Genomic DNA, 15,947 nt, shown 5'->3' on the forward strand with positions numbered 1-15,947 from the left:
TTTAGCAGCACCCATGCGAAAGGTTTAGACCGAGGTGAATTCATCTCGGTCGCGATGGCGGGGCTGGATTGCGGTCTAGAACAAAGTGCCAGCGACATCAGTCGAGGCAGTAGAACTCAAGCGCCGAAATGAGGTTAGTGACCAAGTACGAAGGAGAAAAAATAATTGGTTTTATTTTTGTGGTTCATGATCATTTGAAACATCATTCTAGTTACCGGTTTTAGAAATGGTTTACTTTCGTAGATTTTGTTGGAAAATACAACCCGTTTTTGATGAAAAAAATTGTTCGCGTCCGCTGTCAGAAGCGGGAAGCAGCTCGTATGCTATCAACCACGACTCTACTTCTTGCTTATCGCTAGCTTCCAGCCAACGTGCTGCAGGTCTTGACAGGCCTGTGTAGCCCTCGGCATCTCGTGACTTCGCCACTTCATTGCTTGCGGCTGCTCGCCTTTTATCAGTGTTAATTTCAAGAGCTTGGTTACTTTGCCCTGGTGCTAAGTTCTCGCCGGCTATTTGCGCGCATTTTGCCATGCCAGCCGCGGTTGGAGTCGTACTTCCAGTCGTAGGTTATGACGTTGTTGCCGCCCCGGAAAGACGATGCCGTTCGAGACGAAGAGTGCACAGCCCGCGAAGAACTTGTGCTCCTTAGGGCAGTGTAAAATTTAGAACTACTCCAGTTGCATTACGCAAGGACGCTGCGGTGTTGCACTCTTTGGTAAGTACCCAAGAATTCTGGACAACAGGAGTTTTGAGCGGCCCTTATAAAAATGGTTTATAGACAAAAGTCTACTAAAAGTGTATGGGCATAAAGCTATAGATCGTCTATAGACTGTCTATGGAATTTGTATTGCCTATAGACTGTTCTCTAGGATTTGTCTATAGACAGTCTATAGACTTTATAGAGAGATGTCTATAGACACTCTATAGACTGTCTAAAACTTTTTTTGTCAGGCGGGAACCGTTCATGAACGCAGTTTTTTTCATATAACGTAAGATTTCACTATAACACTCAATATATCCGCAGATCGCTCGACGGCAGTCTTGCATTTTTGTTTTCTATTAACATTTTTGCTATCGTCAAAAGCGTTCCCTATTACTTTTTTAAGGCAGTCTTAACTGTTTGATGCGATCGATGGAAACGCTTTAAAAGAAAGATTTTGCTATATATCAGCAGAATGGACCGTAACCTTCAATATTTTCCCTAGAGTATCTTACAATTTTCCAATTTTCAAAATTTTTGTCCGAGGATGTCGGACATGCATGATATGCCGTTGTCAATGAAAGCCTATAGCAGCCAGAAAGGTTGCTGATAACGCCTGTATAGGGGGCGTGAGATGTGTTCCGGTTGATAGCTGAGTAGCTTTTAGGAAAGTGCAAATGTTCTGTTGTGATTTTTGTTAATTTTCTGGCAGCTGCAATATAACTGTGTTTATACGTTGTGTGTACAGCACGGAGGCAAATAACGCGTGAGATTTATTTGTGTTCGTGCTGAAGCAACGCCACAGAGAGCGTGGTTTTGACAGTTATTAAGTGTATAAATTTTGATACACAGGTGTTTAGTGGCATGAAATTTCCGGGATTTAAAGTGTACACAGGCATCGCGGGACGCTTTCGAGGAATATATAGACCGATATCTCGCAAAGTGAACACTGCACTGAACGTTTATACTAATTACATGTTGCTGAGCGCTGGAAACTGCGTCCGAAAAGGTTTTTGGTAAGGGTGAGTTTTGTAGATATTCCGTTGTGATTCTGCCTTGTTATTTTGCCTTATTATCGTAGATCGGGGAATAGATTCATATATATGTCACGTGTCATGGTATCCTCACTTTGCGGAATCTTGATAGACTGTTGCTACTTCTATGTTTATATTAGGCACATACTTTTTAATGAGGCCAGTTGTTTCATTAAACGTTTCATGGGTGATCTCTCAAAGCAAGTGCTGGCTTTAATGTTACCTACGAATAAAGTCTTACTATTCTTAATTGGTCATTCACCCGTACCTTCTCATGCTTCCTGACTGTGTGTGCACTTGATATTACAATTTGTTTGATCCGCGTAGCTTTTGATCGTAATAGTTAAAATGTATGTTCCCCATACCTTCTAAAAGGCAGCCCTATAGTTTAACTGCGAAATCGAAGTACTATTTACAGCAATCTTGTGCCATGTAGGCAAAGCAGGCGATCGACTGGGTTCATGAGCCTCTTGCGGCGTCACAATTTGCAGCCTGAGTTGTATGTTGCGGTTCTCATATAATAGGCCTTTAGGCCAATGGCTGCTTTCGCATTCACAGCTCTAAAGGACTTTGAGTCCCCACCTTGACTCTGTTTTTAGCTGACCATACACGAAATATTTCAAAACGAAATTTAATAGAAGAAATAACAATCTTGGCGTACATTTTCTGCTTTCAGCTTGTTGTCAAACTTCTCTGTTTATTGCCTAGAACAAAAACTGTTCTTGCAGATATAAGTTAGGATAGGTTGATCCGGGCGTAGAAATGCACTCCGTAAAAATTGATCGACTTGATTTATGGTCTCCCTCTGTAGCAGGAAACGCTGGAGGTCGGAGATTAGTTGTACGAAATCCACCGCTGACTCACGATTCTTCGCAGAGAGGAACCTGAAATGAGGAAAAAGGAAAAGAGGCTAGCATGAAGCAGGTCTCGACACATGTAGCAGATTTGAAACAAGCACTAATGTTGCCTATCGCCTTGAAAAGTGAACAGTAATTTTACATTTAGCAGTTAAACCAACTACTAAAGATATAATTCGAATACTAAGGCAATGAAGATATCAGAAAAATTGGACTAAGAAGTAATAACTGGTCAAACGAAATTACTCAAGGAGTAATTCTCGTGGTGTTCGATTTCCGCGGCTATGTTCTGTGTTGTTTTAAGAACGTGTAGAAAGTTCATATTTCCAAAACATAGACGAGCACTGGAACGCTCTCCTACTGGCTCAACAGTGCTTTCCTACTGGCCTTGACAGTACTCCCCCCATCGGCGCTGATAGTGCTTTTCTAATAAGCCTCACAGGACTCCTCTAGGGGTCCCGGCAGTGCTCCTTCAGCGGTCCTCCTTCTTAGTACTACAACGAAGCTGTTGCGTCTTCCATTTCGGTAGCCGAAAGTGAAATGGAAGATATGTCAGCTTCAGCAGCCGTTCTGTTCAGTTGACAGACAAAGCGCCATCCCTACTGAAAGTTTACATAATGTGAGCCCCATAAATCCATATATTTTCATATGGACTATACGGAGTCAGTATAGAGTGCATGCAGTCGGTATGGACATTATGAAAACACGTATGGAAACTTACGGACCCCCTATGATGTCATACACATTTTATGAAAACCATATAGGAAACATATGGATGTCCATATGTCTTTCTGTATGTTATGGACTCCATCTTCCCATGCGAGCGACTTGTATGGAACGCTTCAGTAGGGATATTGAAACCTGCGTCACACCGGGGGCAGTTTTGTGCGCATGGTCACCTCTTTGCGTGTGTATTTACACAGGCCGAGTTAATAAATTGAAATGAATTATCTCAGAACACACGCAAACTAAGAAAAACCGACCAAACTGACGACTTCAGGGACAATACAAACATGAACGCTTGCTCCGGCTGCTAAAAAGTTTATTAATCGGTGTCAGCCGGTTAGAAGGTAGACGACGATAATATTCGTCTCAGTTTGTGTTCGCCTGCTCGCATAAGGATCCTGCGAAAGCAGCTTTTGAGTACTGCCCATGATTTACCCCTCCTCCCAACTTCATCAAGAATGCTATAAAAGAGATATCAAAAAATAGGAACTACTTTGGTCTCCACGCCGATTGCAAATTTCATATTTTAGTTTTGCGTTAGGCGTTGAGCTCTGAAAGAATATTACTAAATAATGCATTTCACTGTCATTATCATCTGTGTAGAGTCGACGCAATTTCTCGAATCCCGAACAGTGGTCAACTCACTGCGCAATTCCCTCTTCAGCCATGGCTCGATGTGGTCCTTTGCCAGAGACTGACGAAGGGCTTCGCTTGCGAAGCTCTCCGCGATGCTGCGTCGGCTGCTTTGACAGCTGACGAATCGCATCGTTCCGCAAAGGCCGTTGACAGTGGTCAGCGCAGACGACAGCGAGACGGTAACCGGGCCGGTATAAATGCTGACGTCACAGGCCAGGTTGCAGCGACGGTAGCTGGACGATCGTTGAATTCTGATCAGGATTTCCAAGTCAACGCTCAAGCCGTGATGCGTGACGTTCGCGAAGAGGGTGCCGAATCTGGTGTCGAACGGCACTGACACCACCACGGGCATGTCGGACTGCAGTCGGAACTTGACAACCTGCGAGGCATGCGGCGAATATTGCATTTCTGAAAATATTCTTTTATGTCCATGTCAGTAATAAAAAAACCGCTGAGATATATCACACAAGTGATCTGCGTAATTTTTTTTTATTCAAGCGTACATTTCGTGCGTAAGCACATATGCAGACGGGTGTGCGTGTGCATTTCAGGGCGTTTCAGGGAAAGGTAACTAATTTTCAAAAATAGGCTTCTAAACGTAAAAAATTGAGAGGACGCTTTGGCAACTAAAGTGTTGAGAGGCGAAAGCCGAGGACATTATGCCGTGACAACTTCCGGTGAATGTGACGTCACGCCGTTCCCGTGGCTATATCGACGTCCTCGCTATTTGGACACAATTTCGACAATTTTGCCTATAATTAGTTAACTAATTAATCTACAGTCATAAAACTTGGCTTCTAGGTTCATTTTTTCCTGCTTTATCGGAAACAACCACTGGTTTTCTTTTTTCTTTTTTAGTTCCCGAGTTAAACACGTGTGACACGCTTTGTTAACAACTGATGGACGACAGTATAAGCCATTAAAGGCTTTAGTCTTAAAATAGGGCTTATAGTATAATAAGTGGGGGCGGACACCGGAAAGTCGGTGAATTGTCCTAAGTAGTAAGCTGGTTAACTAAATTCTGATATTTTTGGATAACTGGCAAAGAAGGTTGTTTAGTACTACTACTATGTCCTCTCTAGTAGACGCATGACATGCACAGCAAGTTCCGTATTGGGACATGACGCAAATGACCTTTTGAGTTGTCTGCCTCTAAATAGTTTGCGTGAGTGTCGCTAAGGCTTAGTGACTAGCGGCAACGTAAAATACCGCGTGTTCCGTATTTATCTGTCCCTGTTACGAAAAATTCCGCTGCGCAATCTACTGAACTATATGGGCTCAAAACGCCGACTACAAGGTACCTTATGATGGTCTTCGTCTTTCGATAAGTAATTTAACATCTAAAATTGCCTGCATTTTCGGGAATCGGCGAAAAACTGCATTGAGCTGCGGCAGAACTTTTCGTCCAAGCGAGCAAAGAAGCCACTTTGACAGGTTGCGCCATCTGGCGAGCGGTGAGGCAACCGATGTCACGGCTTGGGGCTGGAATTCGCACCTCGCGCGGTTTCTTGGGATGTGCGTGTCGTCTGCTCCTTGAAATTAACACCGCTCGCCAGATGGCGCAGTCTGTCAGACTGGCTTCTTTGCTCGCCTGGACGAAAAGTTCTGCCGCAGCCGAATGCAGTTTTTCGCCGATTCCTGAAAATGTAGGCAAGTTTAGATGTTAAATTACATATCGAAAGACGAAGACTATCATAAGCTACCTTGTAGTCGGCGTTTCAGCCCATACAGTCCAGTAGTTTGCGCAGGAGAATTTTTTCTAACACGGACAGATAAATACGGAACAGGCGGTAGTTTTAAGCTCTGTAGTCATTACCGGCATTCCGTCCCTGCAGATGGTTCGGACGGGCCCAACGCGTCGAAGCCAGTCTAGTCCATCCACAATGTAAGACTCCCAATCTTGGTCCTCATATTCAAACTTCATGCGGGAGGCGTACATCGCTGGCAACTCCTCCAGCATGTTGTCGAGGGAGTGTTCCAGAAAGCTTTCGAAACTTCCGTCGTTGTATCCTGGGTTCAAGCGTACCAAAGCTTGGATTACGCAACTGGTCGGAACTCTCAAGACGATTAGCTTTTGTTTGGCAAAGGAACATATTTCCAAGAAGAAAGGACACATTTTAATAATCGCGAGACCATTATGACTGTCGCGTCAGCAAAAAGTGTCCGCGAAACCTGTCTGAAAATTCTGTCCGCACGATTATGTCGTTCTCTGAACATAAATGTGTGAAAGTGTAATTGTGACAGATAGTGTGTGATAAGATGTTGCCGTCGGAAAAATTTTGTTGACGAGGTCTAAAAATTAAACGCGAAAAACTAAAAAAAAAACACTTACACGTCAAAATAGCCATGGACATCGATATAGCACATTGACGTCAGAGCAGCCAAGGACGTCGATACAGTATGTAGACGTTTTGCTTTCGGATTGCTCCAACGCGGTTCGCCGCAGTGATCTCAGTTTTCCTCTTAAAAGGTTCGCAAACGCCTGTCAAATGACATCTTCAGTTCGAACAAGAGTTTGTGTCGTTTGATGTCGAACAGGTTCACACAAACTTGATACGAATTACTGCGCGTAAATTGTGAGAGTGGCAGTAATAACCGGAACTGCAAGGAATCGTTTTAGGTAGAATATAAAGATGAACAAGGATTCCTAGCCGTACTGGCCAATGAGTGTCAACAGGTTCGCCCACGCTTTCCGACGTTAGAGTATCTTTACTGTGCGCGCATACGTCGGGTTTGACGGTTAGTGAGAGCACGCACTGCAGGCCTCTTTAGGTTATCATTGTTGTTTTTTTTTTGCATTCTTTCAAGATATGCGCGTGCGTGTTGTTGCTCAGTGATGTGAAGTTTTTTCGTTGTTCGTTTTCATCCAGTTTTAAGTTTAACACCCGTCCTGTCCTCGCCTTTCTTTGTCCTGTCGAAATGCTACGTTTCTCATAGAGCATAAAGCACTACTTCACTAGCAATCCTGAAAAAGCCGATGGGTGTCTGAAGCATCGACCTTTGACCCTTCACCTTAGGCTTATGAGTTGAAATGACTTGGATACAGTGTGGCTAGGGGAAGGTCACGTGGTACGAAACTTTAAAAGAAGTTGTCTTGAAGATGTGGCCGTAAGGCAACGTTTAGGTAATACTCAAGATAATTAGAAACCTTGCGCGTGTCTTTTTCATTTCATTAGTGTTATTTTATTTGTGGAGCGTGGTTGTCTTCCTTCAGTGCATGCTTTTCCTCATCTATTAGTCGTGTGATTGTATTTCTGTTATCATGTGTACTTTCGGCCAAATGAGCAGATGTTATTGTGTTTTCCCCCCTGCACTAATGCCCTCGGGCGCTGCAGGTATCTGTAATAAATAAATAAATAAATAAATAAATAAATAAATAAATAAATAAATAAATAAATAAAATGATTTCGCGAGCCATATTCGGTTTAACCGCGTCAAAACTCTGTTTTTCTCTCACTCATTTAAGCTCCTTTTTCGTCACTTCCCTAAAAAGCCCAGTTCGGGTGGTCATCCCGAGTCAGACTGGTGCAGTGCCTTTCCGTTCTTCATAACCTATTGCCATTAATAATAAATGTTTAAGAACTTTTACACATAAAAAAAATCACAGGGATGCCTAATTATCCTGTGTGTTAGCAATATGCGATAGCACTATAAGCTCTTGATGCCTTTACCGGACGTGACGTCACTTCGAGTTTGGTGACGTCACATCTTATGCCATCGCGTCAAAAGGGGCTTCATGCCGCCGCCTATGTTTGGTGCATTCCCAAAGAAAGAAATGACGTCACCCGCGATAACAACATCGCTGAGTGAAATTCTCTTCCACGCGAGGCGCATTAAAAGTGCTTCTCTGCAGTAGTGTTGTCGCTGCTTGAGTGGCGGGCTTACCATTGTTGCATCCTACGCGGGCAACGGAGCTTGATCCCTGCACGTACGTGTAACCCGAGCTCCACCAGCTCATACCGGCGTCGCCGAGGTCCAGCCAACATGCCATTAGCACAGCGGCCCAAGCCACCATTGCCTTGCTTCGACCCATTGCTGAATTCTTACCACTTCCCTGCGAGGAAAAATAAAAGATAACAAAATTTTGTTGATTTTTGGATAGAAGGTACTTTTCGGTAAACGTTTGCTTACTTATTTAAGTAACACTGAGAACGACTCCAATAAAATTTTGCTCGGAGTAAAATCCGATTGGTTGGATATTAATTTTGCGCCTCTGTTTACGGACGCTTGGTAGCAGAAGGCGAATTTATTTTCCAAAAATTTGTAGCTGGAAATGGAGTACTATTTACCGCCACTCGAACCAAACTAGAGTGACGAGTACCTCGACAGTAGCCTCGTTTTGATAAAAACGTGACAAAAAGGACACATAAACAGGACGAGAGCAGTTTAGCGCAATTTCTTATAGATTTACAAGACAATAACCAACCAGCCCGACAACAACAATTGCTAAGCCGTCGTCATTTCTCTGTGTCATGTATCGTTTTTTTATAGCGAAGGCTCTACTTCTCCCGTACAAAGCTCAAGGTCATGTGGGTATGAAATTTGACCTTCAAACCAGGAGGAGCGGAGGCATGGCTCTGACGTCATGCCACGTGACTCGCCACAGCTGCGTATGCGGAGTCGAGGGAACTCTTGCAATTGCCTGAAATCGCGCGACGTGCCGTTTCGCTTTATTAAAGCGTGTGGCGTGTGCTTACCTTCGTGCGCTTACCTTAACAGAGCTTTCGCTCATCTTACTAGAATCTGCTGGGTCCAACCATAGCTAATTTTTTTTTACCGCAATTTCTAATGCATTTGTTTTTAAGTTCATTGCGCCAATAAAAGAATTGTCAACGTTTGCTAGATTCACTTATCCCTAACTTGAATCCTTCACACCCTTATTTCAACACCTGCAGAAAAATGCCGCGTATGAATCGTTGGGCAGAAAACGAAACGGGTAGAAGGCGAAATCTAGGGGAAGGGCGCAAAAGCATTACTGACATGTATAGCATTCCTACAAAGAGCTTTCGTTACGGTCTACACTGTTGCTTTCGCGTAAGATAAATAAAATGATAATAAATCGGCCAATCAGTCAAACAGTAAAATAATAGATGAAGGACACCATCAGTAACTGGTTATGTGTCCCTTACTTGTGTAAGTCAATAGATAACTAAACAAATAAATAAATCGATAAATCGTTCCATCAACGAATCAAAGACCTGATGAACGACTGGCACCACATCTTTCATTTTTCGATGTGCCCCAATACCGTTTGGTGTAAGCAAATCTTTTAGGTGAGATTATCGAACAACACGAAAGAAGGTGGGCTAACAGCGCAGCTACGCTGCCATTTATTTGTCGTTCTTGGAAAGGAAAAAAGGAAAAAGGATTTGCTTATTTTAATCGAATTGGCTGAAGCTAAAGTGCTGGAGGTAAAATTTGTTTGCATAACTGACTACCCACTGAACCTCTCATTTTCCCTATGAATAAATGTTTTTCACCCACTCACTCCGCAGGCCTTAGACCTAACCCTAAGAAAACTTGCACTCAAGAAGGCTGCAGTGATGTGAAATGTTCAGCCTTTATATATGCGGGCTGTGTTTACTACCGAAGGCGGAAGTGAGTGACCAAAAAAGGGGCAAACTGCATAGACAGCCGAGACGACGTAGACCTGCGCCAGATAAACAAGGTCGTCACTATCATCTTGACCGGCGCCTTTTTCTGCCGATCTCCTCACGGCCAACGCAGTCGAGACTTATCTCGTGCTTAGCAAGTCGTGCGATGCGCTTTTTGTGTCGTGCTGTAGATTCTGGAAGCAGAGTTGAAGCACTGTTGCGCCAAGGCAGAGGGGTGTTACTACAAAGACTGCTCTTTACGGTAGCCCGAGTTCCGCATTTTGTTTTTTAAGGCGATAGCCTTCATGGCTCATCAGCAACCAAACCCTGCGTTGTCGGCGTTAAGCGCAAAAGTGGTCCCGGAAAATTGGGCGACGTCATCAGCAAACAAAAAAAGTACTTCCGATGGTGCGGAAATCGAAGCAAGGACCTTCAGATGACGAAGCCAGCATGGAAACCATAGGCTTCAAAACCATTTCTTTTTTCCAACATGATATTTGCTGCAAGAGGTTAGTAGTACAGGTGCCCGCAAAAGTTTCCGTAATGCCTAAATCACGAAGAACATCAATTTCCTCGCTGACGATAGAAGCTCAGTCAGGCACTGCGGTGTGCATTCTGCAGGTCGCGCTGTGAACTATACAAAGCACATGCTGCATGGCTGCATGCTTAGGCTGTCCAGTAATTAGGCTTTGTTGCAATTTTCGTGCGCCACAAACTTTTGTGGGCACCTGTACATACAGAAAGGGGCTATAGGCAGATTATTTACAAAGCACGCAGCTAGTGACTTCACTGCACCAGCTTGGCAGAAAACAACGCAGCTAAAAGGACGGCAAAGATAGACATCGCATACAACAGCGGAAACCAGTACGGTAGAAAGCCTCTTTCGTCATAAATGTCCCTGATCTGGAGCATCATTCGTCTCAACTGGCTTCTGGCTGAAACAAGAGGTTCAGCGTGGAGGTCCAGCATGCGCGTTTTCCACAGGCTGTGAAGTCCAATGAGGAAAAATCTGTCTTATAGTTAGTAACCAGGCTCAGTAGCCACAAGGTAACGAACACTATGAGACTGTTTTAAATTCCTGTGGGCTTCAAAAACATGTTGCTTCTTGGCAAATAAAGGTGAATCTACTGTATGCGTTGCCTTGAAACTGCATGCTAATGGTAGAAGTGTCATTAGAAAAGCCGCCGCGGTGGCTCAGTGGTTATGGTGCTCGGCTGCTGACCCGAAAGACGCGGGTTCGATCCCAGCCGCGGCGGTCGAATTTCTTTGGGGGAGAAATTCTAGAGGCCCGTGTACTGTGCAATGTCAGTGCACGTTAAAGAACCCCAGGTGGTCGAAATTTCCGGAGCCCTCACTACGGCGTCTCTCATAGCCTTAGTCGCTTTGGGACGTTAAACCCCATAAAACCAAACCCATTAGAAAAAGGGAAAAAATATAAATGAAAAAAACTAATGCTTTCTCCTTCAAAGCGCGTAAGTAGTCTTAAGTGCATACCGTAATTTTTTCTGTCCGCCTCTCGCGATAAAGTTGCTGCAACGCATCCAGGGACTGCGCTGAAGGCGTTACCTATGCAAGTGGCGGAAAAAAAAAATTAGGAGGAAGCGTGACGTCACGCGACCAGCGTTCGCAAGCCGAGTGTTTACGAAGCCGTTTTCTCCCTCAGTTTTTCGCTCTCCGAGTCTGTCCTTTATGTTTTGATTCTGGTATGTTTTAGTGCGCGCGTATGTGCGACCCGCGGCGCGGGGCGTCTACAGCAAGGAGGTTGATCTAGTCAGTCTGCCGCGCTAATCTGCGCATGCGCGCGCGCAGCGGGGCTAGATTTTACCGCACGCTATCACATGGTGTGATCACGGGGGGACACATTCTCTTTTTTTTTACTATATCTTTACTTTTTAAGACTAGGCTTCAAGGTTGTCGCCGGCCGCTCCCTCCTCAGTTTTGTTTCCTCCATGCCTATGCACCTTTAGGCCATTTAGGGCCCCCGCCGCGGTGGCTCAGTGGTTACGGCGCTCGGCTGCTGTCCCGAAAGACGCGGGTTCGATCCCGGCCGCGGCGGCTGAATTTCGTTGAAGGCGAAATTCTTGAGGCCCATGTACTGTGCGATGTCAGTGCACGTTAAAGAACCCCAGGTGGTCGAAATTTCCGGAGCCCTTCACTACGGCGTCTCTCATAGCCTAAGTTGCTTTGGGACGTTAAACCCCAATAAACCAAAACCAAACCAAACCATTTAGGGCGGCCAAAAGTGCATTACTTCACCCACTATTTTCCCGCTTTTCTACCTTTTTTTCTGCAAGAATGCGCAGTTTCGTTAAAAAGCGTGTTTTTTTTTTATCAAGAACGCGCAGTTTTATGCTAATTTTCAGTACAACTTCGAAAAGGCATCGTTTGTGACTTCGGCCGTTTACAACAGATGACGCCACCGATCCACACCGCGAGATAGCTCCTCTATGCCTGCTGAGATAAGTATCAGGCAGCGCACAACTAAGACGCTGTCTTACTGATTACATGCTGTATTACTGATTACAAAAAATATTCATTGCACTAAAGCAAGTTAGATACCCAAAAATGAGCAGGTTCGGCGAGCAATCGCTGCGCCAAGAATTGGTCCTGCACATAAAAGTGGAGGCTTTTCCTCATTACTTTGATCCTTCGGATAGCAAGATGGCTGTCAAATCGCACAACTGGACATCCGTAAGACACATTAAAATATCTCTGTGGACAGGAAACATCGAAGATTGGTGCCTTTTCTATATTATTTGGTTACGCCTTTCTTTGCGCGCATAGTTTCGGTTTTCGCTAATTGAGCCAGGCAAGAAAGTTCATTAGTACTTTACTTTCTTGAACGAAGCCGCGCTCCCCACGAAAATGACTTCCGTGTATTTCGCTAACGTAAAGTAAGCATGCCGAAATGTTCATCACATTTAAGAGAATGGTCTGTTCTCGTCATTTACTAGAAAGCATGTTAGGCATAATAGTCCGTTCGTCAAATCAATCAGATCAAATTATTATTCTCCTCTTCCTCTGCCGTCTTGACACGTGGCCAGTTACAAACAGTGGTCTGATTTTAATTCCAGATAAATGCACGCATGCTAGTGTATCATATTTCAAGCTAATTCCGCCAGTCGATGAAGAAGTCGCTTTTAGATCTCGAGAAGCGTTAACGAGAAAGGAGAATCAGTCTTTAGCAATGCTTACCAGTGGAAACTTTGCGACAACAATCGGAAGAAGCTAAAAAGTTACAAAACGACAAGACGTGACTAAGTCACCTACCCGCCTGTAGCACGGCGTTCACGCACTTCTCAAAATGTTTCGCGAATCGCCTAACGTTGTCTTCAGGACGTAAGTGAAGCCGGCTACATTTGAAGTCTTTGCTCGTCGCCAAATTCGCAGACCGCCTAGGACGTCGTATGTGGTGCTGTCTACTTCTCTCACGCGGCAAAATGTTTAATTCTAAAATACACCAGGTGATTTTTTATTTCGCACGAAGCTTCAGTTGATAAAGAAAACAAATAATTTGGTAGAAATGTGTTTTTATGAAAAATAGGGACGCAATTGCTGTTGCGTGGAAATGTGTGGTGTGCGTGAATTCCTGAAGTTATTTATCTTTTTGTTTTTTTTTGTGAAGGAAAGGGTTTTAAATATACAGACAAATTTTCAGATGGTTCTCGATAGTAGAGCATGATGCGTATATGAAGGGGCTGCTAAACGTATTTCCGTGTAGTTCTGTATATTAGTACATGATCAATCTATTTTCATTTACCAGTTCTCGTTTCAGTTCTTTGTGCTTGAGATATTATGCATCCTCTGTACCTGCCAATTTTTAAAATTTTCACTGAGTATTCGATGCCTAAGATGCCATGTGTTTTGTCTGTCACACCCATACAGGAGTAGCCAATACATTCACTGGCTAGGAGTGAGCCATCTGTATAATATGCTGCCCACAAGGACGACACACAAGGACGACACATGGTAATAACCACAAATTCTGTTTTCTGCCGGGGCATTGTCATCGAGATCTCTCTAGCTCAGGTCCGCATTTTCATGTCGTACGTTGACTCAAGTCCTCAAGAAAGCTTTAACGACCTGACGTGACTGCATAGCTCAGAACTCGGCAGTGATTTTGCAGTGGTCAGATATGACCACATCTGAATCACTTCAGGTAGAAAAATGGAGGATAGATGGTGCTCAGGTTATTGTAGCAGTCAGAACTACACAATTTTCTTGAGCTTACGCTGGTGAACCTAGGGTTTTGGTTCATGGGAGTTTAACATCCCAAAGCGACGCAGGCTATGAGGGACGGCGTAGTGAAGGGCTCCAGAAATTTCGACCACCTGGGGTTCTGTAACGCGCACCGACATCGCTCAGTACACGGGCCTCTAGAATTTCGGCTCCATCGAAATTCGACCGGAACGGCAAGGATCGAACCCGCGTCTTTTAGGGTCAGCCCCCGATTGCCATAACCACTGACACCTCTCCGGCTTAAGCCTGAAATCAGGGCTACTGAAAATGCCAGCAAAAGTCACATGTGGTTATTCACGCAAAGATTTTTGCTGCCTATTAAACGTAAGCCTTGCGTCAGATAAATATTTGACTGAGGGTGCAGCTCGGGCTTGAAAGAGGAACTTCTTCAATGGGTCTTTCCGTATGAGCTGCTCTCATTTTCACGCATTAGATTGTTATGTGCCCATTAGTGAGATTATCTTCAGCTTCGTGAAGGACCCAGCCCTGCCGCGTATTTGTTGTTGAAATCTAAAGGAAGTTATCGCTCCCATGCAGGAGGGTCTCAAGTTTTGAAATACAGTGGACTGATTGAAATTCTGAAGGCACTTAAGCCTGCTTTTGTGGAGGAATGCGAAAGCAAGTGCTTTGAGGAAGATAAATTTTTTTCACATCTCGACATCTCGGTGGACACCTCAACCGCACCTTAAGAGGGAGATGTAGTCGCGGAAAGCATGCAGTTGATGGTGCATATGTCACTGGTTCGAACCCCTGTCACAATCTAGCCTACAACTTGACTAAAACATGAGCTATATGCAAAGAGAAATGCTGTGACAGCACTCGGAATGCTGTGCGCCGAATGGTTGCTCAAAATTTCGGGGAATGTTTTCGGGGATACTGCCATTACATTGAGGTAAACCAGTGATGACATCGCTGGGATTTCGTCTGTTTCTGTGATATTTCTTCGTCAAAGCAGCATCATTTCGGTGGATACGGTTTTGCGGCGCGCGCACACCAGTATCCTGTCTGCGCGTGGCAGGGATGGTGGGTCAGGTTAGGAATCATTCTTTTAAATTTTGCACCATCCTCTCGGGTCATATCGCACGCCGGTGGCCTGGGTTCCCACCTGAGCCATATTTTGTTTTACAGCGCAGCTCTTTGGCGCCCATTTCTGCGTTTCGCGGCGTCGCCGTTGCCCGTTGTAACCGGCAGTGGACACCTTAGTCGCGCTTTAAGCTGCGAAACCAACGCAGCGGGAGCTTGGAAAGCACTAGAAAGGTAAATTGTTAAATTGGTTTTTGAGGAAAGGAAATGGCGCAGTATCTGTCTCACATATCTCGGCGGACACCTGAACCGCGCCGTAAGGGAAGGGAGCAAGGTGGGAGTGAAAGAAGAAAGAGAGAACGAGGTGCCGTAGTTGAGGTCTCCGGAATAATTTCGACCACCTGGGGATCTTTAACGTGCACTGACATCGCACAGCACACGGGCGCCTCTTGCGTTTCGCCTCCATCGAAACCCGGCCGCCGCAATAGAAAGGCGCATAACTGCCCTCTTGGAACAGTGGACACCTCAATCGTGGTTTAGGCTGCGTGGTAGTAGTGCCAGATGTGTGCGTGCGTTGGCATTGACAACCTTGTGCCATTTTAAGGCGGAAGCCTTTAATGTCTCATCGTTGTAAGCAGCAGTTGTCGACAGAAAATGTCACGCTTTTCAATTGGTGGAAACGGTCGTGACGTCACAGTGCGCGAATTTCAAACGGGGCCAATTGTACTTTGGCTAGTAACCATGCAACCAATTGAAGGGATCGTATAGTGATGCTCAAATTAAGTGGGGCTGAGCTTAGTTAATTGCTTAATTACCCAATTAGCCTAATTAGCTTTACTAGTCAGGCCATATAAATAAATAAAACTGATTAAGAAATTGGTCGAGCTCAGGAATCGAACCCCGGTCTTCGGCGTGAGAGACGAGCATGCTATCCACTCCGCCATGCCAGCTCGATGGTTTGGAACGAACAAAGGCGCGTCTAGTGAATACGGTGTCTTCGCTCACTCTCATCCTCCTCCATTCCCTTCCCGCGAGGTTTAGGTGTCCACCGACAAATGAGAGACAGATACATTTCCTTTCCTCAAAACCCAATTTACTGACGAGCGAGGCGTAGAACCGAATGGGCGATGGCGTTCTA

At 44.8% G+C, this 15,947-nt stretch overlaps 1 protein-coding gene across 1 annotated transcript; it reads right to left on the reverse strand.

Annotated features, from left to right (window-relative positions):
- Positions 1-2,438: 2,438 nt before the first annotated feature.
- Positions 2,439-5,958, reverse strand: LOC149331755 (uncharacterized). The gene is made up of 3 exons (XM_089555559.1): positions 5,770-5,958; positions 3,963-4,332; positions 2,439-2,618 (listed from the first exon to the last, which is right to left on the reverse strand). The coding sequence occupies exons 1-3, from the start codon at positions 5,911-5,913 to the stop codon at positions 2,569-2,571; spliced, it is 564 nt and encodes a 187-aa protein (XP_089411685.1). The 5' UTR covers positions 5,914-5,958; the 3' UTR covers positions 2,439-2,568.
- Between the last annotated feature and the right edge of the window lie 9,989 nt (positions 5,959-15,947).

The sequence above is a fragment of the Amblyomma mixtum genome, chromosome 8, assembly GCF_055824585.1.
Source record: "Amblyomma mixtum isolate Tamu chromosome 8, ASM5582458v1, whole genome shotgun sequence".
NCBI classification, from domain to species: domain Eukaryota; kingdom Metazoa; phylum Arthropoda; class Arachnida; order Ixodida; family Ixodidae; genus Amblyomma; species Amblyomma mixtum.